The 25,349-nt window shown below is 53.5% G+C and overlaps 3 protein-coding genes across 8 annotated transcripts in view; 1 reads left to right on the top strand and 2 right to left on the bottom strand.

Annotated features, from left to right (window-relative positions):
• GAS8 (growth arrest specific 8) overlaps positions 1 to 1,039 on the bottom strand; it is a 64,506-nt gene extending 63,467 nt beyond the window's left edge. The window contains exon 1 of the mRNA XM_047846137.1: positions 904 to 1,039. The gene's annotated coding sequence lies outside the window, so the exon portion shown is untranslated. The remainder of the gene's footprint in view (positions 1 to 903) is intronic.
• A 1,051-nt stretch (positions 1,040 to 2,090) lies between these two features.
• Positions 2,091 to 3,458, top strand: LOC125158858 (tigger transposable element-derived protein 1-like). The gene has a single exon (XM_047846360.1). The coding sequence runs from the start codon at positions 2,091 to 2,093 to the stop codon at positions 3,456 to 3,458; it is 1,368 nt and encodes a 455-aa protein (XP_047702316.1).
• Positions 3,459 to 8,539: 5,081 nt separating this feature from the next.
• DEF8 (differentially expressed in FDCP 8 homolog) lies at positions 8,540 to 25,052 on the bottom strand. Of its 6 annotated transcripts, none has more exons than XM_047846237.1 (12): positions 25,000 to 25,052; positions 20,993 to 21,126; positions 19,690 to 19,787; positions 16,990 to 17,139; positions 15,952 to 16,093; positions 14,479 to 14,643; positions 13,815 to 13,942; positions 13,517 to 13,630; positions 12,895 to 12,975; positions 11,959 to 12,099; positions 11,709 to 11,818; positions 8,540 to 10,625 (listed from the first exon to the last, which is right to left on the bottom strand). In XM_047846237.1, exons 2-12 carry the CDS (start codon positions 21,114 to 21,116, stop codon positions 10,523 to 10,525), a joined length of 1,356 nt encoding a protein of 451 aa, XP_047702193.1. In that variant the 5' UTR covers positions 21,117 to 21,126; positions 25,000 to 25,052; the 3' UTR covers positions 8,540 to 10,522. The 6 variants fall into 6 exon arrangements, 5 of the variants coding, with proteins under 5 accessions (XP_047702193.1, XP_047702191.1, XP_047702194.1 ...); XM_047846235.1 differs by lacking the exon at positions 25,000 to 25,052 and adding an exon at positions 21,692 to 24,212 and having other exon boundaries at positions 11,959 to 12,048; XM_047846238.1 differs by lacking the exon at positions 25,000 to 25,052 and adding an exon at positions 21,412 to 21,646.
• Between the last annotated feature and the right edge of the window lie 297 nt (positions 25,053 to 25,349).

Below are 25,349 nucleotides of genomic sequence, written 5' to 3'. Positions count from 1 at the left end.
GACAGCTGGGAGCCTGGAGCCTGCTTTGGATTCTATCTCTCCGTCTCTCTCTCTGCCCCTCCCCTGCTCACACTCTGTCTCTAAAAACAGAATTTAAAAACAACATTAAAAAAAAAAAAAAAAAAAAAAAACATGGTATCCCATTTGATAGTATCTAACCAGAGGAAAGGCACACAACCCAGAAATACCTAAAAGTGAAGGCACTGGAGCGAGATGGCACTGAACTGCAAGTGGCCAGTTTTGCTTTCACGTTTTCTCTTCTATAAAGAGGCTTATGGCAGCGCTTTCGTGCAGGAAGGGTTTAGGACTCAAATGAGGGGGTAAAGCCCTTAGCACGGAAGGCTGGAAGCAGTACTAGCTGCTATGAGAGTAGTGAAACCGGGCTCCACACGTGAGAAACACTAACAGCCGGCAAAACTCTTCCACGTGCAGTATCACATCCGGCTCAGAGAGCAACTCTGGGCTCAGCAAGCATTACCTCCAGGCCCAGAAGGAAACGGGCTCGCAGTCGAAGCGAGGTGCCCGAGGAGATGCTGTAGGTTTGCAGGGACTCGTGACTCGAACGCAAATCGCTCCGCGTGGGGACTCTTTGGAGAGGGGACTGAGGCGGCAGAGGAGGGAGCCAGCACTGCGCAGGGCCCGGGAGGCGGCGGGAAATTCAGAAGGCGGCAAGAAGCCGCCAGGAGAAGGGCAGGGACGCGGAGGGCAAGGGACGGCCACCTCAGCCGCGGGGACAGAGCCGCCGGCTGGGGATGTGGTGGTGGCCGCAGCCAGGCCCCTCTAGTCCGTTCCCCCGGACCCCTACCCCGCGACAGCCGGCGCAACCGGGCGGCGTCACCAAGGCGTCGAGCGGAGCCCGCGCCCCCGCCTCCCGACACCTGCGGGCAGAACCTCCCCGCTCACCTGCCGGGCTGTTCCGAGGGCTCTCACGCCTGCCCTGCCCGTCCCGCCGCCTCCTGGGCCACCGCCGCACGGCCCAGACCGCTCGGCCGCCGCCCGGAGCGGGCGCGACACTCCCCGCCCCCGCCCTCGCGCCGCTGGGGCGCGCGCACGCACAGAGCAGCAACAAAGCCAGGGAAGCGCCACACCCCCGGAGCCGTCCCCGCGGGCGCTGGAGGCGTCGCTCATGCGCGGTAAGGACTAGGCGCCGGCTTGGGACCTCTCGTCAGCTGTCTACCCTACCACCTGACTTTTTAAAGACCTGAACGTGAGCGCTGTCGGGCCCTGTCCACAGAGCGGAGCGCAGAAATCCCAGCGACCGACTCGGGCTAGATGCTATGAGGATACCCAGCGCCTTTAGACTTATTTTAAGTCGGGCATCTCCAAGGACACATATTTCCCGGGTCCTCCACAGGAAGCGGTTCACAAAAGACACCACCAGTCCCCGGTCCGTCCCCCACCCCCACCCCCGGCCGCTGCTACCGGCGCCTCTCGTGAGCCCGCTACCCGGCTACCTGCTGCTTCGATGTCCCTCTAGAACGGAGGCACTGACTCGGTGTGTGCTATGCAGCGTTATTAACTTGCACGGATTTTTTTCTGTTCTCTGGATCCCAGAAACCCACGCCGGTTTTAACGTTCCTGCAGATGTGCTGTCTGGGGGTTGGGCACTCTGATTGACACCAGAGGCCTACGCTGCCTGCCTTCCAATCGAGAGTGAACCAGCCTGTTTCTGGCAAAGGGGGCCGGGCAGGCCTTTGGTGACCTTTTTCTCATCCGCCTGCACTTCTTGGCAGCCCCATTTTCTCTCCCACGTTTTGCAAGGGAGCAGAGGATAGCCACGGGCCTTCTTGCTCTTGAGACTGCTGTCATTTCACTACATTCTGGAAGGGAAAATGCCTGGGAAAAGGTCCCTAAATGCATCGGCCATCCCCAGTGCCAAAAGGGAACGGAAAGCAATTACCCTCGACATAAAATTGGAAGTGTTGAGACGATTCGAAGTTGGTGAAAAGCTCAGCCAAATTGCGAAGGCCTTGGGCCTTGCTGTTTCTACCGTGGCTACAATCCGAGATAATAAGGAAAAAATTAAAGCGAATTCGCAAATAGCTACTCCTTTGAGAGCCTCCCGGTTGACGCGGCATCGAAGTGCAGTCATGGAGACCATGGAGCGCCTGCTGCATGTGTGGCTTGAAGACCAGAGCCAGCGAAATGTGCCCCTGAGTGTCACAATTATTCAGGAGAAGGCTAAGAGTTTGTTTGATGACTTACAGCGGGAAAGAGGTGCGAGCTCTCAAACAGAAAAGTTTGCTGCAAGTAAAGGGTGGTTCGTGAGATTCAAGGAGCGCCACTGTTTGCCCCACTTCAAGATAAACAGCACGGCTCCTGGAAAGAAGGACATATATCCAGAAGCGCTAAGAAGCATCATTGAAGAAGGTGAGTATACCCCCCAGCAGGTTTTTAACGTAGATGAGACGGGGCTTTATTGGAAGAGAATGCCTGAAGGAACGTTTATTTCTGTGGAAGAGAAAGCTGAGCCAGGCTTTAAATCATCCAGAGATCGCTTGATGCTGCTTCTTGGTGGCAATGCAGCTGGGGACTTTAAGTTGAAGCCCCTATTGGTGTACCACTTGGAAAACCCCAAGGCTCTGAAAGGATACTCCAAGCCCAATTTGCCTGTAATTTGGCGCTCAAACAAAAAGGCCTGGGCGACCAGGAGCATCTTTCAGGAATGGTTCACATACTTTTTTTGCCCAGCCGTTGAAAGATACTGTGCCCAGAATAATCTCACCCACAAAGCGTTGCTCATCCTAGACAATGCCCCGTGCCACCCGGTAAATTTGAGTGATCTGTCTGACAATGTAAGGGTGGAATATCTTCATGACAGTACAGCTGACTCCATCCAGCCCATGGGTCAAGGCATAGCCTCCGCCTTCAAAGCTCATTACGTGAGAAGAACTTTTGAGCACATCCTAGAAGCAACAGATGGGGAGGACACAGCCATGATCAGGGAGTTCTGGAGAAACTACAGCATCATGGATGCTGTAGACAACATTGCACTAGCTTGGGAGGCGCTGAGACCGGCAACGATGAACAGCGTGTGGAAGAAGATCTGGCCTGAGTGTGTTCAGTTCCAGAGCGTTTCCCAAACAGATAACATTGCACAACTTCAACAAAACATTGTGACTCTTGCCAAGAATGTGGCTTTTGAAGAGGTTGTAGAAGCCGACGTGGACCAGTTGCTGAGGTCCCACGAGGAGGATCTCTCAAACACGGAACTGATGCAGCTAGAACAGGAGCCTGCAGAAGAGGAGAGTGAAGATGCCCCACCTGCCCTGCGTCAGCTAACCACAGGAAGACTCTCAGCAGCCTTCTCACATTTCGAGGCAGGCCTACGGGTCCTTACAAGTGACGGCCCTAATGATGATTGGAAACTGAAAGTTTCGGGAGCAATCAATGATGCGATCAACTGCTACAGGGAATTGTACAATGAGAAAAAGCGGCGCTCAAAGCAACTGTCTTAGGTCGTTTTTCGGTGTGTGCGACCAAACGTTAATCAAAATAAAGCCAGAAGCAACAAGATGACCTCAGCGGATGAGATCCAGCCACGCCTCTCTACTTCCAGATGCTTTACATCTTTGGAAACTCTTGTTTCTGGTATTTTCATTTTGACACCTGAGAGTACCAAATTTTGTCATTAAAATTTCACTTAAATATGTGCTTAGGATAATCACATGCAAGAATACCCAGGAAAATGCTGCTTCAAAAAGAGAAAACTGCAGGGTGCCTGGGTGACTCAGTCTATTAAGCATCTGACTCTGGATTTTGGCTCAGGTCACGATCTCACAGTTTGTGAGATCAAGCCCCACGTTGGGATCCACACTGACAGCGCAGAGCCTGCTAGGGATTCTTTCCCTCTGTCTGTCTCTGCCCCTCCCCTGCTTGTGTGCATGCTCTCTCTCAAAATGAATAACTTTAAAAAAAGAGAGAGAAAACTGCAAGGAGACTAGCTCTTCTAAGACATTAAAGCAAACTATAAAACGTCAGCGAGTAAGTCATTGCAGTAGTCAGACCTGTGGAATAAGTTTGGAAGCCCCGATTTTTGTTTTTAATGGTGGGGGACAACTGGTTAATCATTTGGAAAAAGATAAAATTAGATCCCTGCCTCACAGCATACACAAGACTAAATAAACAGATCGTGGATCCAAAAATAAAAATTGAAACCATACGAGTACTACAAAAGCACATAGATGAATGCCTCTTGGACCTGGGTGCTGGGAAGTTTTCCATGACTTAAGATCCAGATGAAATAAGAAAACTTAATTTGACTGTATAAAAATGTAACAAAAGAGCTTTTCCATGGGAGAAACACTACAAAGTCAAAAGCAGTTGATAAATTGGAAGAAAATATTTGCAACATCTCACAGACAATGGGCTAATCCCTGCTATATGGAGAACTCTTAGGATTGAGGAGGAAAAAATACCAGAAATCCAATAGAAAAGTGGACAAAGGATATAATTCATAAATAAATAAATTAGGTCTTGAAACAAAAAAAGTTCAACCTCATTCATGATTAGAGAAATGCAAATTAAAGCTACACAGATACTGTGTCTCACTAATTAGATTGACAGATAATCAAAAAGTATGGCCACACACTCTGTTGGTGACGTTCTGGGCTAACAGGGACCTCCTACATTGCTGATGGGAATGCAGATTGCTACAACGAATATGGAGGGACATCAGACACTCATAAAAAATACATTTCTTTTGATTTAACAATCCCACTTTCAGGAGTATACTCTGAAGATACACCTCCAACAAAAGAAAATACATGTGCACAGATTACTTATTGCATCCTTGTTTGTTACTGCAAAAGTGAGGAGACAGCCTGAATATTCGTATATAGAAGAATGGTCAAATATGAAATGGTTATTACATACAATGGGATATAATCTAGATGTAAATGATGATAACAGTAATAAAGGAGGAAGAACTCTGGACTGATAGAGAATGGTTTCCAGGGCATACTATTATTTGAGAAAAGCAACGTGCAAAAAAACAGTATGCTATCATTTTTGTGGAAGAAAGAAGGGGGAGGGGCTCCTGGGTGGCTCAGTGGGTTGAGCATCGGGGTCTTGACTTCAGGGCTCAGGTCATGATCTCACAGGTCGTGGCTTCAGTCTCTACATCAGGCTCTGTGCTGCAGTGCAGAGCCTGCACTGCAGGGCTCAGGTCATGATCTCACAGGTCGTGGCTTCAGTCTCTACATCAGGCTCTGTGCTGCAGTGCAGAGTCTGCTAGGGATTCTCTCTTCTCTCTCCCTCTCTCTCTGCTCCTCCACCATTCACACGCTCTCTCTCTCTCTCAAAAAACAAACTTAAAAAAAAAAAAAAGGTCGGGGGTGGGGCGCGCCTGGGTGGCTCAGTTGGTTAAACGTCCAACTTCAGCTCAGGTCATGATCTCGCGGTTCATGGGTTCAAGCCTTGAGTCGGGTTTCGTGCTGACAGCTGCTTCAGCTGCTGTGTCTCCCCCACTCATGCTCTGTCTCCATCTCTCAAAAATGAATAAATGTTAAAAAAATTATTTAAAAAAAGGGGTAAACGAAATAAGAAAATAGACACGTATCATACTCATTTCTGCAAAAAGAAACCCAGAAAGGAGAAGCCAGAGGCCAAAGATATTGGTTACCTGATGGGAAGGGGTGGAAAGAAGCAAAGAACGGGGGAGGAAGATATTTGACGAACCTTTTGTAAAGGTTTTTATTTTTTAAAGTGCCTTTAAAAAAATTTTTTTTAATGTTTATTTTTGAGAGAGAGAGACAGGCAAGTCTCTGTTGAACCAGCCAGGCACCATGGCCTCTTGTGAAGTTCTGACTTTAGGAACCATGTTAATATATCACAACAATAAAATAGGCAAATAAGAGGCCCCCGGGTGGCTCTCAGTTGCTTAAACTTCTGACTCTTGATCTCAAGGTCGTGAGTTCAAGCCCCATGTTGGGCTTTGCACTAGGTGTGAAGCCAATTTAAAAAAGATAAAAATAGGGAAATAAAACGGAGTACATGAATGGAACCATATTTCTCATGAATTACATATGCACAGTGAAAGGGGAGAAACACCCAAGTGAATTTTGAATGCTGTGTTTTGACTGTATTCCCTCAACTAAATACAAAAAGGAACTCAAAAAAAATACTAAACTCTAGGCTTCTTTTTCACAGAGGCATAGGTTGGCAATGCTGAAGGTACTCTCTGTGTGTTCTAGGATTGAGCAAATAAATAATTATAGATAACAGAGCCAGGTTTCTGTCAAGGAAGGGAATCACGAATATTAAAAAGGGGAAAGAATGTTGTGGCATTACTTTGAAATTGGGAGTATCAGTGTGAACTCATGTTTTTAATATGTTTATGGAGGACTAGATGTCGATGAAGGGCTACTATTTCCTGTCTGGTAAAAGGACCTGGAAGCAGTGACAGCCCAGTAGGACTGAGCACACCCGACGACCACATCTTGTTTACTGAATTACCACTGTCCACTAACAGCTATTGGGGCTCCTTGAGGAAAGGGCTGGTTTCAGGGCTAGGAGCGGGAAAGCGCAAGAAAAACCAAGAACACCTTATTACGCTAGAAAGTAAGCGGTTCCTAAAGAATGACAGAAACATGTCAAAAGGACGCAGGAGACAAGTAGATCAAAGCGCCACTTCTGGGGAATTCTCACTCCACGTGCGAAGCCTGAATCCTATCAGAAAAACCCGCATTGAAGGATAGTCTTCAAAATTACTAACTTGTGCTTTTTTTTCTTTTATTTATTTTGAGAGACACTGAGACAGCGCAAGTGGGGGAGAGGCGCAGAGAGACAGAGAGAATCCCAAGCAGGCTCCATACTCGACACAGGGCTCGAACCCACAAAACTGTGAGATTATGACCTGAGCGGAAACTGAGGGTCAGACACTTAACCGACTTAGCCACCCGGGCGCCCCAGTTACCTTGTGCTTCTTAAAGGGGTCCATCACGCACCCTTCCAGATTAGAGAAGACTAAACAGACATAGCAGCTGAATGGCAAAATCTAAGTAAGTTTTGTTGTAGGTTCTGTGATGTGTCCATGTTAATTTCCCAGTGATAAGTGCACTGTGGCCTTGTAACGTCCTTGTTTGGCAGGAAGACGCATGTATTTAGAGGCAAAGGAGCATCATCTCTGAAACTCCCTGCCAAATGGTTCAGAAAAAGAAATGTGCACGTGCACAGAAAGAATACAGCAAATGAGGTAAATGTTAATATTTAGGGACTCCAGGGGTGCCTGGGTGGCTCAGTCGGTTGAGTGTCCTACTTCAGCTCAGGTCATGATCTCGCGGTTCATGGGTTGAAGCCACGCACCTGGCTCTGTGCTGACAGCTTGGAGCCTGGAGCCTGCTTCAAATTCTGTCTCCTCTCTCTCTGCCCCTCCTCTGCTGGTGCTCTGTCTCTCTCTCTTAAAAAATAAATAAATGCTAAAAAAAAAAAATATTTAGGGAATCCAGGAGATAGGTAAATGGGAATGTTTTTGCAATGGTTCTGTATATCTAAGTTTGCCAATATATAAATGATAAAAGAGGGGCTCCTGGGTGGCTCAGTCAGTTGGGCATCCGACTTTGGCTGAGGTCATGATCTCACAGTTTGTGAGTTCGAGCCCCATGTCAGGCTCTGTGCTGACAACTCAGAGCCTGGAACCTGCTTCAGATTCTTTATCTCCCTCTCTCTCTACCCCTCCCCTGCTAATGTTCTCTCTCTCTCTCTCTCTCTCTCTCTCTCTCTCTCTCTCAAAACTGAATAAACATTAAAAAAAATTTAATGGTAAAAAGAAAATACCATTTCATTACCTAAGAGAGAAAACATATTCATCTTACATCAAGTATCCCAAGTATAGCTTTAGTTACTTGTAGTTGGAGGTGTGTGCTCAAATATGCCAAGACCAGGCCCACAAACAGCCCTCCCACACCATTCCTCCCTCCCTTCCGCTTGCGCCCATAGAGCTCTCTGGTTTCTTTACGGTTAGGGTTACAGTCTTATCAGAAGATTCCTTATATTCGCTGGGTCATGGCCCCTTTGAGATCCTGGTCAAAACTGTAGATCATCTCTCTGAAAAGAATGTACATATACAGAGGCTTGAATGTAATTTGGGAGAGGGGCAGTTAGGGTTCTCCTGAAGCCCAGGGCAATGGGAATGGTCCTGAGTTGCAGTGAGGGCCCTTCTGTGGGTCTAGCTTGTGAAAGAGATTGCCAGGAGCTGGACATGTGACTTGCATGATCAGCCAGTTTCCCGCTGATTCCACTGGGTTATGAGATAATCCCTCAACCATGAGGGCTCCAGAAGACACAGTTTCTACTTACCGAACATTCTCTGCACGCCAGGCTCAGTGCTCGATGCTTCCTAGAGCCTGAACAACCTCAAGTTATGTGTTTTCATCTTTCATAGACATGGAGCTGAGGGGACTCCATACACTCAGCCCTCTGACACTCACCACAAACTCCCCAAACCGAATCACCTTTGGCCCCACTGGATGGGGAAGGCTGCAGTTGGTCTGCATGTCAATGAATCCTGTCTTGTCCCCAATTCACCACACACACCAGAGTCTAGAGAACACAGATTTAATGAGACAGCGGCTATGGTGTCAGTACAACCAGGTGTCCCTTGCTGCTTTTCTGTGAAGCGCTGGCCGTGCAAACTGGCTCTTTGGTGGGTTCTGGCTACAGTGCTCGGATTCCAAGACCCACACGTGATCTTGTTTAAAGACTCGGTCATCCAGAAGGGGACGATGGCGATATGGGGGGAGGAGGGAATGGGGGTTGTTAAAAAGAAAAGGGGGCCAACTCCTCGTCCAGCAGATGGCAACTTATTAACGCTTTCTATGGACGTGGCGATTGTAACTACAATGATGTGACGTCCATTACGCGGTAAAGCCGGGAATGGCCAGTATCCTTCTGACAGAAATGGAAAGCAGTGGTGGAAAATGTGTGGATCTGGGGGTGCAGGAAAAGGGCATCTGGACCTTAAGCCCCTCTTCAGCCCTCGAGAGGAAGGGGAAGCAGGGCAGGGACCTGTTGACCCAACCTCACCAATGTTTGCTTCTCACTGTTACCCCAAGGCGGATCAGAACACTCAGCGAGAGGATTGCCTAAAGCCACCAACGGAGGCTTTTCTGATGGCGCAGAAGAGCCAGGAGGAGGGGACACGGTCTTTAGCCACCCCTCTGATCCTCCACCAGGCTAAGCCGACTTTTCTGCTGGCTGAAGCATCTCCTCTTGGGTTTCCTAGCCAAAGGTGATGGATACCCAAGTGGCTATGTTCCCTGCCCACCCCACCCCCACCACATATGTATGTCAACCATGTGCATCAACAGCTGACCACAGTCTGGGCAAGAGGGCACAAAAGGCTGGAGAGCCACATCCTGAAATGTCCCCTTCCCACAGGACTCCCCCCTCAATGGCAAGGTCTCTAAAGCACAAAACGTCCCTGCAAACACTGAGGTTGACTGTGGCTCCACCAGTGAAGAACCTGTGGGTTCTCACCCTCTGCCTGAGGGTCCCATTTGTCAGCTGGTGTACCGGACCTTCCACATCCTGTGCTCCAGGCTTCCCGCATGGGCTCTAAGATTCCTGCCCAAAGCTCCCTTGAGCAAATACTCCCAGCACCTCCAGGCCCCAAGCCAAAGACCACTGGCTGGTGGTCTCTGGGCCGTCCAGAGCCCTCCGCAGGCACTGTGGCAGCAGCATGGAGCTCCTCAGACAGAGAGTTCCCAGAAGAGCCACACAGGCCTGCTGCTGCCAACCCCGTTGCCTAACCTAGAATTCCCCCAGGGGCATAGTCCCTGCTCCAAACTGGGAAGCAGGACAGCCTCTCCCAACTGGACCCCCAGCCACCTAGCCTGGAGCACCAGGGTAGGCTGGGCTGAGCAGCGGCAGGGGGAGTAGGAGGAAGACACCACGGCCCCCTTCCCTCCACATTGTGCAGAACAGGTAACCCCTGGGCTGGTCCTGTCAGAGGAGAACCTAGAGACAGAACCTCAAGAGGCAGGGGCAGAGCCCTCAGGAGACAGTCGTGGACGACCCCAGCCAGAGACAACTAGAAGCCTCCAAACAGACAAGGGGCTGGGGGATGGGAGCCTCCAGGTAGATCCAAATCATCCACTGCAGATTTTCCTCAGGCCAAGTCTGGGTGTATGTAGCCAGCATCCCCAGGGTTTGTTGGCTACTCCCACAAAGTCCTCTCTGGGTTTTCAGGGTGGCCAAAGCCCAGCAGCCTCGGCCCCAAGGCTCTTTGCCACCGGGGAGGTGAGACGCCCTTTGCCCACTCCCCTGCTTACGGAGCCCTGAAGCCTTCACAGCAGCACACCCAGCAAAGAGCCAGGCTGCACCACATCCCAGCAGATGCCTGGGAGACAGATGACGGGCCTCATGGTGCTGCTTACACCCCTCCGGCCCAGCACAAGGGAGACGTCCAGGGGCTGCACCCTTGGGGTCTCCAGAACACAAAAAACACCTTGACTTTGGCAATGACCAGCAGGTTGGATGCCAGAAAGGCTTGGGTGGGGGTGGGGGGGGGTTGCCTGCTGCTCTAGGCATCCACATCTGGACCAGGCTCCTGGAAGAGTGACTGCTTCCGCAAGGTGAGCCGGGCACACTTGGGGCACGTGGTAGAGTTGTCATAGTAGCAGTCCCTGGGGGCGGGGGGGGGGGGGGGGACAGGGGGTCAGCCCTAGGAAAGGTCCGGGCTCCCTGCATGTGAAATTCTACCGCTGAGCCTTCACAGGCTTCCTAAGTCAGGCTCTAACATCCCCCTTCTCCCAAAGGGCAGAAGCCAGGTGGGCACCCAGATGTGTCTACCGGGCCTGCGATCCGGCTCTCAGCGCAGGCCTTCCCACAGGGTCCACACCTGACCGCTGGCTACCATCCGCTGGGCGCTCTCACTGCTTGGCTTCCCTACCTGTGCTTACCACCACTGTGCCGAGCCTCCGCCCAGGGCACTGGGGGGGCACACGGTCCTGGGGACTATTAAGATTTGGTGGTGACACAGCAATGCTTGACATCTGTCACATGGCACACACACTGCTAGCTCAAGGGAATCCACGCCTGTAGCATGTGTTTTTGCTACGGTGACGGCAATCCCAGTTCCACGGTGTCACTGGATGCTAGGACAAACAGCAAGTGCCAGGCAAAAACCCGTGGCACAGGAATGGGGGACAGAAATGGGGGGTGGCCATCTGAGTCCAGCGTGAGAAGTCACGCAGGGCCCAGCAGGCATCACCTCGTATTAGTGACTGCGCTTATTAGAGAATTAAATTATTTTTCTTCCAACATATGTGTGTTCTTTTTCCAAACAACCCACTAAGTCTTTTTGTCACAAATGCTTAAGTTGTTTGGATCTAAGTGCTTAATAAAAATGTTGGTATTTCTTTCGGCCTAGGGATGTTTGAAAAAAAGTCACCAGGACACTGAGGGTGCCAGGAACCAGGAAGTCTAGGAACCTCTGGCCTCTGCTACGTCTCAGGTCTGGTGGAAAATGGGAGCAGGTCAGACACCGTGTGCACACCTGGGGTCTGGGCTGCAGCACCCTCCCCAGCCCCACAGGTGCTTGTTCCCAGGGGAACTTTGAATTTAGTTCACATCAGGGTCTAACCCCGTATCTAGGATCAAAGCCAAGGGCTTTGAAAATCAGGCAGCAAAGACCTGACCCTAAATGCCCCCCACTGTGGCAGGTGGCCCCCTCACCTGGCCTCAGGGTGGGTCGGAGCCACACTAACCTGTGGAAGACAGCAGAGCACTCGGTGCACACGGACGTGTGGCTGTCGAAGGGGAACAGCACATCACCCTCTCTGCAGAGCTCGCATACGAAGCCCTTGGCCTGACACCGCTGGGGGCAACAGTGGAGAGTGGGGGGCAGGTCAGCGCATGCTCCGAAGGGCACGCTGGGCCAAGCTGTTTTCCCATCCTCCCTGCCCTTGAGACTGGGAGCAGAGGGCGATGCCCCCTGGTCCGGGCTAGGGGGCCCACCTCACAGTCCAGCTTGATGTGCTTGGCAAAGAGTGTGTGGGTCTCCGTGAGCGAGCAGCTGAGGCGGCCCGTGTGCGCATCCAGCAGGTCCTGGACAGAGTACATCTCATCGTTCTCCACAAAATGCTGCCGGTCCTGGAGCTGTGGGTCCCAGCAACCGTGACCCCAATACCAGATGAGGGCCCCTTCCACCGCCCACCCCGACACTCCCAACATCTGGGCCCTAGGGGTGCTCACGGAAGCAACAGGCTGCAGAGGGTGTCTGGGCCCCAGGGAGCAACCCCTGCACCGTCCACACTGGTCACCTTGCTGCTTCCAACACAGCGGGCACACCCCACCTCTGCCCAGCATGCCATACCTCCTCCCGGCCCTGGCCCTGTTTACCACCAACATTCTGCACCTCCTTTCCCTGCCGTATCTTGTCCACAGACCTCAACCCCCGCCCCGACATTCTGCTTATTTTTCTTCCCCACCCGAAGGGTGCTCCCTGAGGTGAGAGCAAGGATCCCTACCTGTTTTGTTCCCTGTTCCCTAGGATCTAGAACAGTGAATACCCCCGAATATTTGTTGAACAAGTAAGTGAGCCTGGAAAAGTGTGTTGGTGGTCAGTCTTGCCTGGGCAGGCCTGTGCCTGGTCCACGCCTGTGCCTGGTCCACTGCGTGGAGATTCAGGTCAATACCTGCTTCTCCCAGTGTTTCTCGCACGGACGTAATCAGAGAACGCTTTTGTGGGCAGAATGCCTGTTTGCTTACTGAAGACCTCACGTTCCTTGGGAGTCTGGGAGACCCTGTGCCAAATGCACAGCACACATAAGCTATCGACTCGTCTGAAAAAGTCTTGGGCACAGCGTGTCCTCATTGCCCTGGCTCTCTGTTTCCCGTGTGCCCTCCTCCTCCCCGACCCCGGACCCCCAGCTCCCGCTCCAGTGGCCTGACCTGCAGGAGCAGACGTGCCTCCATGGCCTCCTTGCAAGTGATGAAGTATGGCTTCATGAGGAGGATGTCCTGGCGCAGCTTCTAAGGACAAGAGGGGCAGGTGGGCATTCTCGGCCAGGGAGGAACTGCACCCTGGCACATCTGGGTGGCTGAGGGGGCTGGCACTCCAGGTCAAGAGGGGACAGGATGCATCCCCTAGGTCACATCCCCCGGGATGGTCCCAGATCTGAGAGCTGCAGCCAAGCTCAAGTTCAAATCACAGCGTCCAGGCCAACTGCACTCTGAGATGCATTTATCCTCAGACACATTGTACAAAAAAGAGAAAGAATACAATACATCTCAATAATGTAGTACGTTAATTATGTTGCAATAATCTTTTGGATACATTGGATCAAATAAAATATATTGTTAAAATTAATTTCACCTGCGTTTTACTTTTGAGGCGGCTACTAGAAAATTTCAAATTGCCTCTGTGCCTACTGTTATTGTGACCGGACACTGCTCTAGTGTCTTTAACCCTAAAGATGGCCAAGGGGCCTCACTAGCCCTCAGCAGGTGGCACCTCTCCTCCCAGGATGGGGGTGGGGGAGAACAACATCCACCCTGCCCCCTCCAGCCTCACCCTGATCTCCACCAGCTCCTCCACGTAGTTGAAGAGCAGAGGGTTGATCTCGCGGAGCCTGAGGACCGGACGAGACACCATCAGTGCCAGGTAGCGCATGCTGCAGCGGGACACCTGGGGGACATGATGGAGTGGCACCTCCAGCATTACACATACTACCCCCCACGCCCCCCCCCCCAGGACCAAGATCCGCTCCCCCCACCCCCCAGGCCTGAGCACTGGCTCTCCGTCCTTGGGGCTACAGTTCCTCCCCACTCAGCCTGTATACGAGCCCCCCCCCCCCCCTTCCTGCCCCTGCCTTGCGCGGCTCAAAGTCCCAGTTGTGCACAACTCGTGCAGGGATGATAGCCAGGTCATTCCAGTGGCAATGGCTGCAGTAGTACTGGCCGGTATAGTCACACTGCCGGGCCTCGCTGGGCACGCCCCCTGTGGAAGGAAGGGGCCACATACAGGGAAACAGCCACCCTCCAGACCTGACGCAACCTCTTCTGAGCCCCAAGACCTGAAGCAAATCAGGCACCCGGCTACCCTCAGCTTTGTCATCAGTAAAACGGGACAATAACCCCCACCACGAGACTGCTGAGAGGACCCCATAAATTAACATCAGTAACTCTCTGGAAGAAGGCCTAACACATGACGCACGAGCGAGCGACTATCGTGCCGTTTTTCCCGTCCAGGCGGGCTTCCTGTGACGCTGGGGCCGCCGGGGAGGCTGGAGCAGGGCAGCCTTGTGAGTACTCCCACGTGACCTAGGCGGGAGCCCGGTCTGCTGAGCGGGAAGAGAAAAGGCACCAGTAGCAGCCCCTTCTCACTCCTCAAGGAGAGAGAGCAGGACACCATCCACAGGAGCCAAGCCGTCCTTAGCGTCTGACTGATCCAAGTTTCTCACACCTGTTGGCCGGGGTACCCTGCCCGGAGCAGCCTCCCTCACCCTGCGCCCTGCTCTCTCCGGGGGCACTCACGCAGAGAGATGGGCGCCCGGCACTCCGCGCAGCGGTAATCCTGGCTGTCCAGCCCTGTCTCGGGGCAGATGTTCAGCTCGTATTCCGCTTGGTGGCTGACTTTGGAGCGCACGCAGGGCTTGGAGATGAGGTTCAAGCACTTGCTATGACAGCGGTAATAACAGCCTGGGGTGGGGAGGACCAGCAACGTGCCTCTCAGACGGGGGAGGGAGGGGATCCTGCAGCCTGGACTGGCCTTCAGCTCTACTCCGATTCCCACATCGACCTGAGAGCTTCTCCAGGCCCCACCGCAGGCCCCAGAACTTGAAAGACCTTGTCAGGCCCCCTCCCAAGCCTTGCCCTGTGGGTGCGTGCGGGCCTTCGTCCTCAACTCCAGACCACCGGCCATTCCCACCTGGATGCCTGAAGGGCATCAGACTCGCTCAGTCTAAATGGAATTCTCATTCTTCCTTGACAAACCCACCTCCCACACATGGTTTTCCCGCCTCGCGTTTCAGTGACTCCAACCTTCCACCTACTGAGACTAAAATCTGTAAATCATCTCAACTCCACTCTTACGCCCATTTCCAGCCCTTCAGGCAGTGCTGCACCTGGGTTCTTCTCCTCCAAAACAGCCCCACCCCGATCAGAGTGCCATCATCCTCCCTGTCCATCTCTGCACTTCCTCCTTCAGCTGGTGCTCAGCTCAGCAGCCAGAGTGATCTCGTTAAAACCTAAGCATGTCCAGCACCGACCTACAGCCCCCGGTGCACTTAGAGAAAGTACCTGGTCGCCTCTGAGCCCACCTCTACCAACCTCCTCTCAGATGCAATGGCCCAGCCACACTTTTCTCTGCTCCACACGGAAGACACTGGACACACACCAGCCAGTGTATCTAGCCAAGTCCCCCCCACCAGGGGCATTCTTCCCCACATATACTCCTGACTTGCTCCCTGACTTCCCAGTGTTGCTTGAATGTCACGTGATGCCTTTTTATTCCACCCTAAAGTCACACCCATCACAATCCCTGACCTACGCTTTCTCTTTCCTTACGTTTCTTCAACTGTCTAACGCACCATATGCTCGTTCAGAACAGCACCATCCATAGAGATGTTCAGCCATAATGGAAACGTTTTCTTTGCACTGACCAATATGGCAGCTCCCAGCCTCATGTGGCCATTAAGCACTTGTAACGTAGACAGCACTAGTGAGGAACTAAATCGTTACTTGTTTGAATCAGTCTGAGTTCACGTGTGGCTCGTGGCTACTATACTAGAAAGCCGAACGTGGATGTGAGCCTGATAAAGGCAGGAGTTTGAGTCTCTTGTCCCTTGTTTTATGCCCAGTATTCCTCAGGGCTCAGCAAATTCTGAGCACACTGCAGACAACTCACCGGAACACAGCCCAGATGTGGCAGCAGGGCTGAAGGTCTCTGCCCTGCCCTGGGGACCAGGACTACCCACCCAGAAGGAGCAGGTCTGGGGCTCAGCCCACCTGTACAGGTGTACCAGGTCTGAATGAGCCCCCAGATAATGGTGTTGCACTTGTCACAGGTTTGCTTGACACTCTTGCTCTTCTCCTTGTAGAAACGGTGCTCGAGGAGGACTCGGATGTTGGGCTCGTCCTCGTTGGGGTCCTAGAGAGACCAGACAGGTGAGCCTGCTGTAACTCCTTTCCCTTCCCATGAGCCCCTGGGGCTAGTTCTTCCAGGTACCGTTTACAGCACATATTGTGAGCTCTCCCAACATCACACACCCTTTTCCCTTTAGCGAACGAAATCGCCAGTGATGAGTCAGGCCTGAACCACCCAGAGTACAGACTGATTTTCCCAACATCTCCTGCACCTAGGTGCTGTCCTGGGACCATGTTAGGGCCAAGGGTGTGTGAGCAGGAGTGACATGGCCTTCTCCCCCCTCCCACGTTTTTTCTGCTAAGTACAGACCCAAAGTGCCATGAGGCCATCTTGGATTCTCACAAGGACTGGAGGGCCTGGGATCCCCAACACCATTAGCTGCCGTATGGGCTCTAGGCCACCTATAGGGTTTCTACATAAGTAAAAGTATACATCTGGCTCCTTTAAACCACTGGATTTGGGGGCATCTTTGTTACCATACCCTTACCTATATCCTAGTGAATATTCTAGTTTCTAAGTTCCCAGGGATTCATGAGCCAGCCTGGGACCCAATGGCAGCCAAGCTAAAGAGTGCACACACTCAAGGACTTCAAGGACAGCTATGGGTTTTGGCCTCCAGAATCCATTACCCTTACCACTGTCCCCTTTGCAAAATCCTCAGGAACCACCCCACACACACACCCACCAACTCTAGGTAATGAGTTTCGAGGCAGGCCTTACCTCACTTACTTGCTCCAGTAGGTGGCATGTGACCAGGACTGGCCAATCAAGATCAGACTAATAATAGAGAACTAGCCTCCACAAGGGGCAAAGGCCCACCCTTTCAGCCCCTCAGCATCTGGAAGGGGAGATTCCTACATTCCCCCCTCAGCCTCCATGGTAGGTAGGTCAGCACACACCTTCAGCTCCTGGAGTTTTAGCCGGAGGTGGATGAGCCGAACTACGGCATCCTTCTGCTTCTCCGAGTGCTCGGGCAGCTCCAGAATCACCTGCTTGCACTCCTCGATGGCCTGCCGCAGCTGCTGAATGTCAGAGGCCAGGAAGAGACCCTGCCCAGTGGGGGGGGTGGGGGGGGGCAGGCATCAGGTTGCATCAAATGCCCACCGTGCACGCTCTCCATGTGAAGGTGAAGCCCAGAGCAGACCTCCCTGCTCCTCACTCGCCTAGATGGAGAAACTGGAGCCTGGCAAGAGGGGCCCAAGGGCTTGCTCAAGGCCCAGGAAAGTGAACAGCACAGGTCAGAACCACCCCATGCAACCAGACCCCCAGCTGGACCTGTCTACTCACAGGCCCCTGAAAACCTGATTCAGGATGTTTTTCAAAACACAACTTCCTTCTTTCAGAAATTGAACTGCAGGGCGCCTGAGTGGCACAGTCAGTTAAGCGTCTGACCGGCTCAGGTCACGATCTCGCGGTCCGGGAGTTCACGATCTCGCGAGATCTCGAGTGATCTCGCGTGAGTTCGAGCCCCGCGTCGGGCTCTGTGCTGACGGCTCGGAGCCTGGAGCCTGCTTCCGATTCTGTGTCTCCCTCTCTCTCTGCCCCTCCCCTGCTTGCTTATTCTCTGCCCCCCCCCCCCAAATAAATAAGTAAACGCTATAAAAAAGGAATTTTAAAAATAAAAAAGAATCAAATAGAGAAATCGAATCACTTTTCTCACTATGCTATTTTCCTTACTTCTACAGAGTTTCCTCCTGGATGAAAGCTGGGGAAAGGACAATTGGCCTGTCATGAAGGAGAGGAAGTGGCCTCTAGCTTAATCACCAAGCCCAGAGACACACCCCTGGCCCCAGCACCTCACAAGGACCCAGGGCAAAGGCCCAGCAAAGCCCCTAGTCTCAGGACACTGCTGCCACCGCGGAAGGAGACCAGGCCGCACACTGGGCTGGGGAGCTGAGGCAGATCCCACACCAGGAAAGACAGCTGCCCTCAGGAGCCGCCCTTCGCCAGGAGACCAGGCAAAGAGAAGGTGACACCCCTACTCTTGGATCTCAGTGGGCGGCCCCTAGGAGTGGCTCAACATTTTTTTCATGAAATACATATCCGTACCAGTAAAACTTAAAGACCATATTCGAAATAAAACGTCAGTGAGAACTGGGGGCTTCTGGGTGAATCTTTTTTGACTTAAGTTACATTTGAAAAAATTTTTTTTTCTTAACGTTTGTTTGTTTGTTTGTTTGTTTGTTTATTTATTTATTTATTTATTTTAGACAGAGACCGAGCATGAGCAGGGAAGGGGCAGAGAGAGAGGGAGACACAGAATCGGAAGCAGGCTCCAGGCTCTGAGCCGTCAGCACAGAGCCCGATGCGGGGCTCGAACTCACGGACCGTGAGATCATGACCCGAACCGAAGTCGGACGCTCAAAGGGACGCTCAACCAATGAGCCACCCAGGCGCCCCTGACTTAAGTTACATTTGAATGTTACTATGTTTCTCTCAAATAAGAGCTGAAGATACTGGGGCGCCTGGGTGGCTCAATCAGTTGAGCGGTTGAGCAATGAACCAGCTCTTGATTTCAGCTCAGGTCATGATCTCACAATTCATGGGACCGAGCCTGCATCAGGGTCTGTACTGACAGCGTGGAGCCTGCTTGGGATTCTCTCTCTCTGCGCTTCCCTGGCTCCGGCATGCACTCACTCTCTCTCTCTCAAAATATATAAACATCTTTTTTTTTTTTTAAGTTAAGGATACACAGGGGGCCCGGGTGGCTCAGTCAATTAAGCATCCGACTTCGGCTCAGGTCGTGATCTCACAGCTGGTAAGTTTGAACCCCGCGTCGGGCTCTGTGCTGACAGCTCGGACGGAGCCTGGAGCCTGCTTTACATTCTGTGTCTCCCTCTCTCTCTCTCTGTCCCTACCCCCTCCCCTTGCACTCTGTCTCTCTCAAAATAAATAAACATTAAAAAACAATTTTTTTAAGTTGAGGATACCTTGCATAAAAATAAAAGATTTTCAAACTTTATTTTTTTTATTTACTTATTTTGAGAGAGAGAGAGAGTATGAAAGTGGGAGAGGGCAGAGAGAGAGAGAAAGAATCCCAAGCAGGCTCCACACTGTCAGCACAGAGCCCGATGCAGGGCTCAAACTCCTGAACCATGAGATCATGACCCAAGCAAAAATCAAGAGTCGGACACTTACATCAGCTGAGCCACACAGACACTCTGATTTTCAAACTTTTTAAAAAGAAATCATTAGAGCCCTTTAATTAAAACAAAACAAAACAAAAAGTTTCCACGGAACAAAATATCGAACAGAGAATGGCCCTGCAGAGCTGAGTGGAGATGGGCAGGAGGACCCCTCCTCTCCCTCACCCTGCTGCACAGCTGCAGGATTCCCTAGGACCCCACATGGAACCACATCTGCCTCACAGGAACCTGGAGCATGGGAGGGGGAAGGCCCAACACAGGAAGAGCAGCTCCAGGCCCCAAACCCCAGGTCAGCCCATCTCTGGTTCCCAAGCAGGTTTTCAGGGTGAGACTCGGCTGTCATGTGGTCTCAGATCCAAGGCCCAGGAGCCCCAGCTCAGGTGGACTGGGCGGGGAGACAAGAAAATGGCCAGCTCCCCCTGCCTCAGGGGCTCGCCCAGGCCCAAACCTTACCACAGGGCGGGAGAAGTGGTCCTCCGAAAGGCCGAGATCCATCACTCGCTCAGTGCAGTGGAATTCTGGCTCTCCAGGGGGCAACTCAGGCAGGGCCTCTGGAGTGGGTGCAGGGGTGGAGCACAGCAGAGAGAGAAGGAAAAATCAACCTGTGTTTCCACCAGGAGTAGGCTGGGGTGGGAAAGACCCTTGAGATGACAGAAGCCCACAGGAGGTGCTGAGGGGAACCAGGCCCTGCCCTGCAGCTGCCCTGTTTGCATTTGCAAAGGCACCCATATCCTTTACAAATAAGAGAGAGCCTTTCCAGAAAATGAGGTGGGGAAACCCTGGGTGGCTCAGTCGGTTGAGGTTGAGCGTCAGACTGTTGATTTCAGCTCAGGTCATGATCCCACGTCAGGCTCTGCACTAAGTGTGGAGCCTGCCTGGGATTCTCCCTCTCCCTCTGCCCCTCTCCCCTGCATGCACACACTCACTCTCTCTCTCTCTCTAAAAGAAAAAATAAACAGAAAAATAAAAAGAGGTGGAAAGACACACATAGTGCCAAGAAGAGGTGTACAAAACAGTATCAGAAAAACATCCCAACTTCTAAGGCATACTTTGCGTATGTGTATATGGGTTGAAGGCTGCTAGATGGTTGAACAACAGAATTCCTAATGATAGGAGACCTCTGTGTGCGCACGCGCGAGCCCACACACACCCTGGATACCCCGAGGTGACTCAGTCTGCCGTTCGTAGAGCTCACACCCTCCTGACCTCCCAAGCTGCTGGCTGGGCCTCTGTTCAGCGCGATCCAACGTCTCCCTGATGAGACCTCAGCTCTGAGCTTACGCTCCAAGTGTTCCTTTAACGAGCATCTGCTATGTGCGGGGCCCTGGGGCACAGCAGTGACAAGACAGTCACAAATCCCTGCCCTCGGGAGTGTGTGTGTGTGAATATTTATTCTGGGGAGAGCACAAGTGGGCGAGGGGCAGACAGAGGGGGACACAGGATCCACAATGGGCTCTGCTGACAGCAGCGAGGCTGATACAGGCCTCGAACTCACAGAGATCATGACCTGAGCTGAAGTCGGACACTCAACCGACTGAGCCACAGAGGTGCCCCAGGACTGTGTGTTCTCATGGAGGGGCAGAGATAAGTAAACTAAAGAACAGGTGGGAAGTGGTTTGTGCTGTGGACAAAAGGGAAGTGGCCAGCATGAGCCCAGCTCCATGGGAAAGCCAGCGTGCTCCACAAGAGGAACTAGGAAGGGGGGGGCACAATGTGAGGGGTCGGGTTGCCCACGCAGGCCTCCCCCAGCACCCGCCTTCAGAAGCGAAGTCTGGGGCCTCCTCGCTGGCCCTCTGCTCATGCTGCCTTGGCCCCAGCTGCTTGTTGAAGGGGTTGAGATGGGCCTGCCGGAACCGGGCCAGCTTCTCATCATATTCCATAGCATCCCACCTGCAGAGGAAGAGGGGGGCAGAGATGACCGCCCGGCTCCCACACTTGTTGCTTTGCCGTCCCCTTCCCGAGTTCCTGGGGTCTCAGAGGGGATGCCTGGCCTCCTTCCCCTCCCCAGGAGGGGCCAGGTGGGGCACCCCCACACCACAGGTGCCATCTGCTGCCCGGCCCCAAGCCAGCTCAGCCCCTTCACCCAGGCCCCACCGGCAGCACCCCCTCAGTAACAGCAACCCACTCAGATCCCACAGGTGACACAAGCAGAGCTAGGACAGGGGGACGACCTACCCGAGGGCGCCCCGCCGGTCGGAACCTAGGCCCCTCGCCTCCCGTCGGCCCCAGACGCCTCGTTCATCCCCAGTCCAGCTGGAAGAAAGGCCTGGCTGCCCCCGTGAGACACCACCTCCCAGGACCCGGTTCCTTACTTCCGGCCCCAACCAGACGTGCTCCCTTTCTGTCAGAGCGGAGCCACCGGTGAAGACTGCCAGAGGTCACAGTGCTGCACCCTCTGGAGCCCAGAGCCCAGGCCTGCTCGGCCACCCGCAGCGTGGCCTTGGGCAGGACCCACCTTCCCAGGGCCCTCGGAGCTCCAGCTCTCTGCTGGCCACGTAGAGGAGACCCCGGCATCGCTCGTTAATCATCATGTCAGCAAGGGTGGCACCTCACTGGCCTGGATTCCCACCGAGGCTCCATGTGGCCTGAGTCAGGACATGGCCCCACACCCTGGGCTCCCAGGAAGGGGGAGGAAGTTCTTAGTTCACCACCTGGTGCTGCTTCCCCTCCCGAGGGCTCGGTCCACAACACACAGGGCTGATGGCCTCCGACAGGGAGAAAGGGGCTTTGGTGAGGTCAGGGGTTTCCTTCCTAGGTGGGGCCACATTCCTTAGCCTCTCCCTGCCTCCAGGGTGGCAGCAAGTCAGATGTTTTGTAAAACAGCTTTGTAGAAAGTGACAGGTATTAGTTGCTTTCTTCGTGTCATTTAGTCTGAAATAACTTGCGATCATCAAGGATAATCCTGTGACCCCTATCTGCACCCCCTGCAAGAGAAACAGAACTGAGCCCAGACGGATGGCCTTGGTAAGTCACCCCCCACCCCTGCCCAGTGCTGGCCGCTGTCCTGCATCTGGGTCAGAAACGCCCACACTGTGAGACCTGTCCTGCCTGTTTGGCCTCTGGAGGGAGGATGTGGGTCAGGAGTTCTTGTCCGGCAGAAACCGGCACCCACTGACTGGCTGCCCCTGGGTCAAAACACGGGAAATTACAGGTGCCATGGGCTTAAGCCTCCTCTCTCTTGTTACCTGACAGCTTTGGGTGGCTCACACAGGGTGGTTGGGCCCCCATGCCTGGTGCCTCTCCAAATGGCAGGGGCCACAGTGTCCTATGAAGCAGGACTCTGGGGTGCAGGAAGGGCCATACTCCTTCACCTCTCCTCCCCAAGCGGAGACAAAGGTTCTTTACTTGACCAGACTTGAGTCAGGCTCCCAAAATCTATCACAGGCCCACCTGTGCCCTTCCTGTAAAATCCAATTTTAACAAAACCCTGCTGTTTGAGTTTAGCAAGAGTCCCCCACTCTGATGCCTGGTCAGCCTCACATCTGGTATCACCCCCAGGTGACATCTGATCACCCGGCTTGCCCTCAGCAAAGATCCTGTCGGGTGGGTTTAGCCAGAATCCTCCCCTCGCCCCTGACGTCTCCCCCGCATTAAGTTTCCACGCAATGATTTTAAGCTGCTCCTTGGCTATAAACTCCCACTTGCCCATGCCGTATTCGGCGTCGAACTGGGTTCAAGACCAACGGCTCTTTTCCCCTACTGCAAGAGCCCTCAATAAAATCTGTGTTTACTATTTTTAACAACTATCCAGGTCTGTGTTTTCTTTGACTGTGGGGGAGCTAGATTTTTGGCTTAGCATCCCTACAGCTAGATGTGCTCATGTGACTATGTTAAGACCGATAGAATTTAAACAGGAAGATCTCATGAGAATTGTTCTTAAAAGGAGGCACTGCCCCTCTTCAGCTCTAACTCTGGTCACCTGGGATGCAGAGGTAATGGGTGGAGCTAGAGTAGCCACCTTGGGTTGTGATGTAGAAACCCTGAGCTGCTTCACCCCCAGGCTTCATTCAAATAAGACAGACATAAACTTCTGTTTGGGAGAGGGATTGCTGTCTCTTACATCCAAAACAGACCCTGTCTGGCCGCCCTGAGCACCTTGTGGTAATAAAACGAATTGGTGCTATTCGAATCCCAGCTCTGCCAGCTCCCAGCTGACGTGCATGGTCTCCGGCAAATGCCTCAACCTTTCTTTGCTTTTGATTTCTCATGTTTCAAATGGGGATAATAATAGTACCCGCTGTATACGATTATCACAAAGATTAAATACAGAGGTCTGAGCATCCTGGCCAGCACGCAGCATGCATCCAATAAATATCAGCTACAACTTAGCATCATCATTGTTCCTAATGTTAAGAATCATACAGCCCTGATTTACATTCTGGGCCTCCCAGTGATGAGGTATACATCTCATTTTCTTGCCACAAATAAGGGAGAATACCTACCTACTGGGGTGGGTAGAAGGACCAAGTGTGTAGTTAAATAAGGCAGGAGAGCCCACAGCCCAGAGGTGCTCCTAACCGAACTGTCACTGTCATCACACGATGCCCAGCCCAACCCGCAGGAAATCTCCCAGCATTTTAAAATATGGCCAGAGCAGCTCAAAGGCGGGAACACCTCTGGGCTGGAAGCTCCCTTGGAAAAGCATCTTTCATTTGCCTGCTTAGGGGTAGTGCCGGCTCCAGGCTTGGCACAGAGGCCACGGATGGATGGATGGATGGATGGATGGATGGATGGATGGATGGATGGAGGGTCCCCTGACCCCTCAGCCTCAGTCTCTCTCCTGCCAGGTTGGAGAATCATGCCTCACTCAGGGCTGCCGAGCACAGACAGGTGATGTCCCAACATACTGGGCCACCGCAGCCACACAGCAGCTGACTCGGACCCACACACCGCAGCCCGTGGGGTTCACCCCTCAGAGAGCCCTGCCCCCACATTCAGGCTTGGCCTCCCACGGAACAGGCAGGAGGGAGGAGACTGAGCGAAAGGAAGGAAAGCGAAAGGAAGCCACTAAGCCCACTATCCACCTCTGCCCTCCTCCCAGACGACCCTTCTCTGGCAGAAGTGAGGGGAGGACAACGCGAGTTCGCAATCGAGGGGACTTCAGGATAAAGCTCGGGGTTCGTGACTCCGCCAGCCTCGGTGTCCTGCCTGGGGCACAGCCACCAAAAAGGGTCTAGCGTCACCCCCGCCACAGCTGGAGGGGGGTTGTCTGCCACTGACGCCGGCGGAGTGGCCGCTGGCCGCCTCGGGAGCAGGCACCTTCCCCAACTTGGCTCACAACAACAGGCCACACTTTGGGGACCCCCGCGAACCCGCGGCGGGCGCGCATCCATTTCATAGGCGAGGAAACTGAGGCTCGGCGCGGCCCAGCATTCGCGGACAGTGGCACAGTCCTGGGAGGTGGCGCGGGCCCCACGTCGAGGCCGGAAGCGGTGACACCGTCACCTGGGGGGCGGGGAGGGGGCGGCATTCCCCCTCTCGGGTGACAAACGCGTCCGAGCCGCGGAGCACCGCAGCGCGGGTCGCCGACGCCCTCTGCGCCCGAGGGAGGCCCGGAGGGTGCGCGCCCCGACCCGTCGGGTCTGGATCCCGCCCCGGGTGGGGGCGGGGGTCCGGGGCCCGTCGCTCGTCCCCCGCGCCCTCGGGCAGGGGGCGCCGCGGCCGGCCGAGAGAGCCCCCGCGGGCCGAGCGCCCCTGCTCCCCGCACCCCCGGCACCCCCGCCCCTCAGCCGGCCCGCCCCGACTCCCCCCTCCGCCGCTCACCTGACCGCCGCCGCCCTCGCCACATTGGAACCCGCCCGCCGCCCTCGCCACAGTGCAGCCGCCGCCGCCCGCTGCTGCCGCCTGCGGCCCGGAGGCTCATGACAGGCGGCCGAGCCCGCAGCCTCCACGTCCGCCTCCGGGAAATGGGTGAGGCCTCGCCCGCCCTGTTCCAGACGGCGCGGCGCGGTGCTGCATTTTCTGTGTTCCCTGTAATCACAGAAGTCATGTTTATTCATTTTGAGAGATAGACAGAGACAGACAGAGAGACAGAGAGACAGAGAGACAGAGAGACAGAGACAGAGCAGGAGCCGGGCAGGGGCAGAGAGAGAGGGAGACACAGAATCGGAATC

This window comes from Prionailurus viverrinus, unplaced genomic scaffold (genome assembly GCF_022837055.1).
Source record: "Prionailurus viverrinus isolate Anna unplaced genomic scaffold, UM_Priviv_1.0 scaffold_38, whole genome shotgun sequence".
Classification (NCBI taxonomy): Eukaryota; Metazoa; Chordata; class Mammalia; order Carnivora; family Felidae; genus Prionailurus; species Prionailurus viverrinus.
Note: the sequence above shows the minus strand (reverse complement) of the source record. Positions and strands in the feature narration are given on the sequence as shown.

Excerpts from the sequence above, each read along its gene's own strand:
- LOC125158858 (XM_047846360.1), top strand. The coding sequence starts at position 2,091 with ATGGAGACCATGGAGCGCCTGCTGCATGTGTGGCTTGAAGACCAGAGC.
- DEF8 (XM_047846235.1), bottom strand. The coding sequence starts at position 21,750 with ATGCCGGGGTCTCCTCTACGTGGCCAGCAGAGAGCTGGAGCTCCGAGG. Across the intron at positions 14,644-15,951 it reads GACCTGGTACACCTGTACAG|GCTGTTATTACCGCTGTCAT; the intron begins GTGGGCTGAGCC and ends TCCCCACCCCAG. Across the intron at positions 12,049-12,894 it reads AGGCACGTCTGCTCCTGCAG|GACCTGCTGGATGCGCACAC; the intron begins GTCAGGCCACTG and ends TACTCTGTCCAG.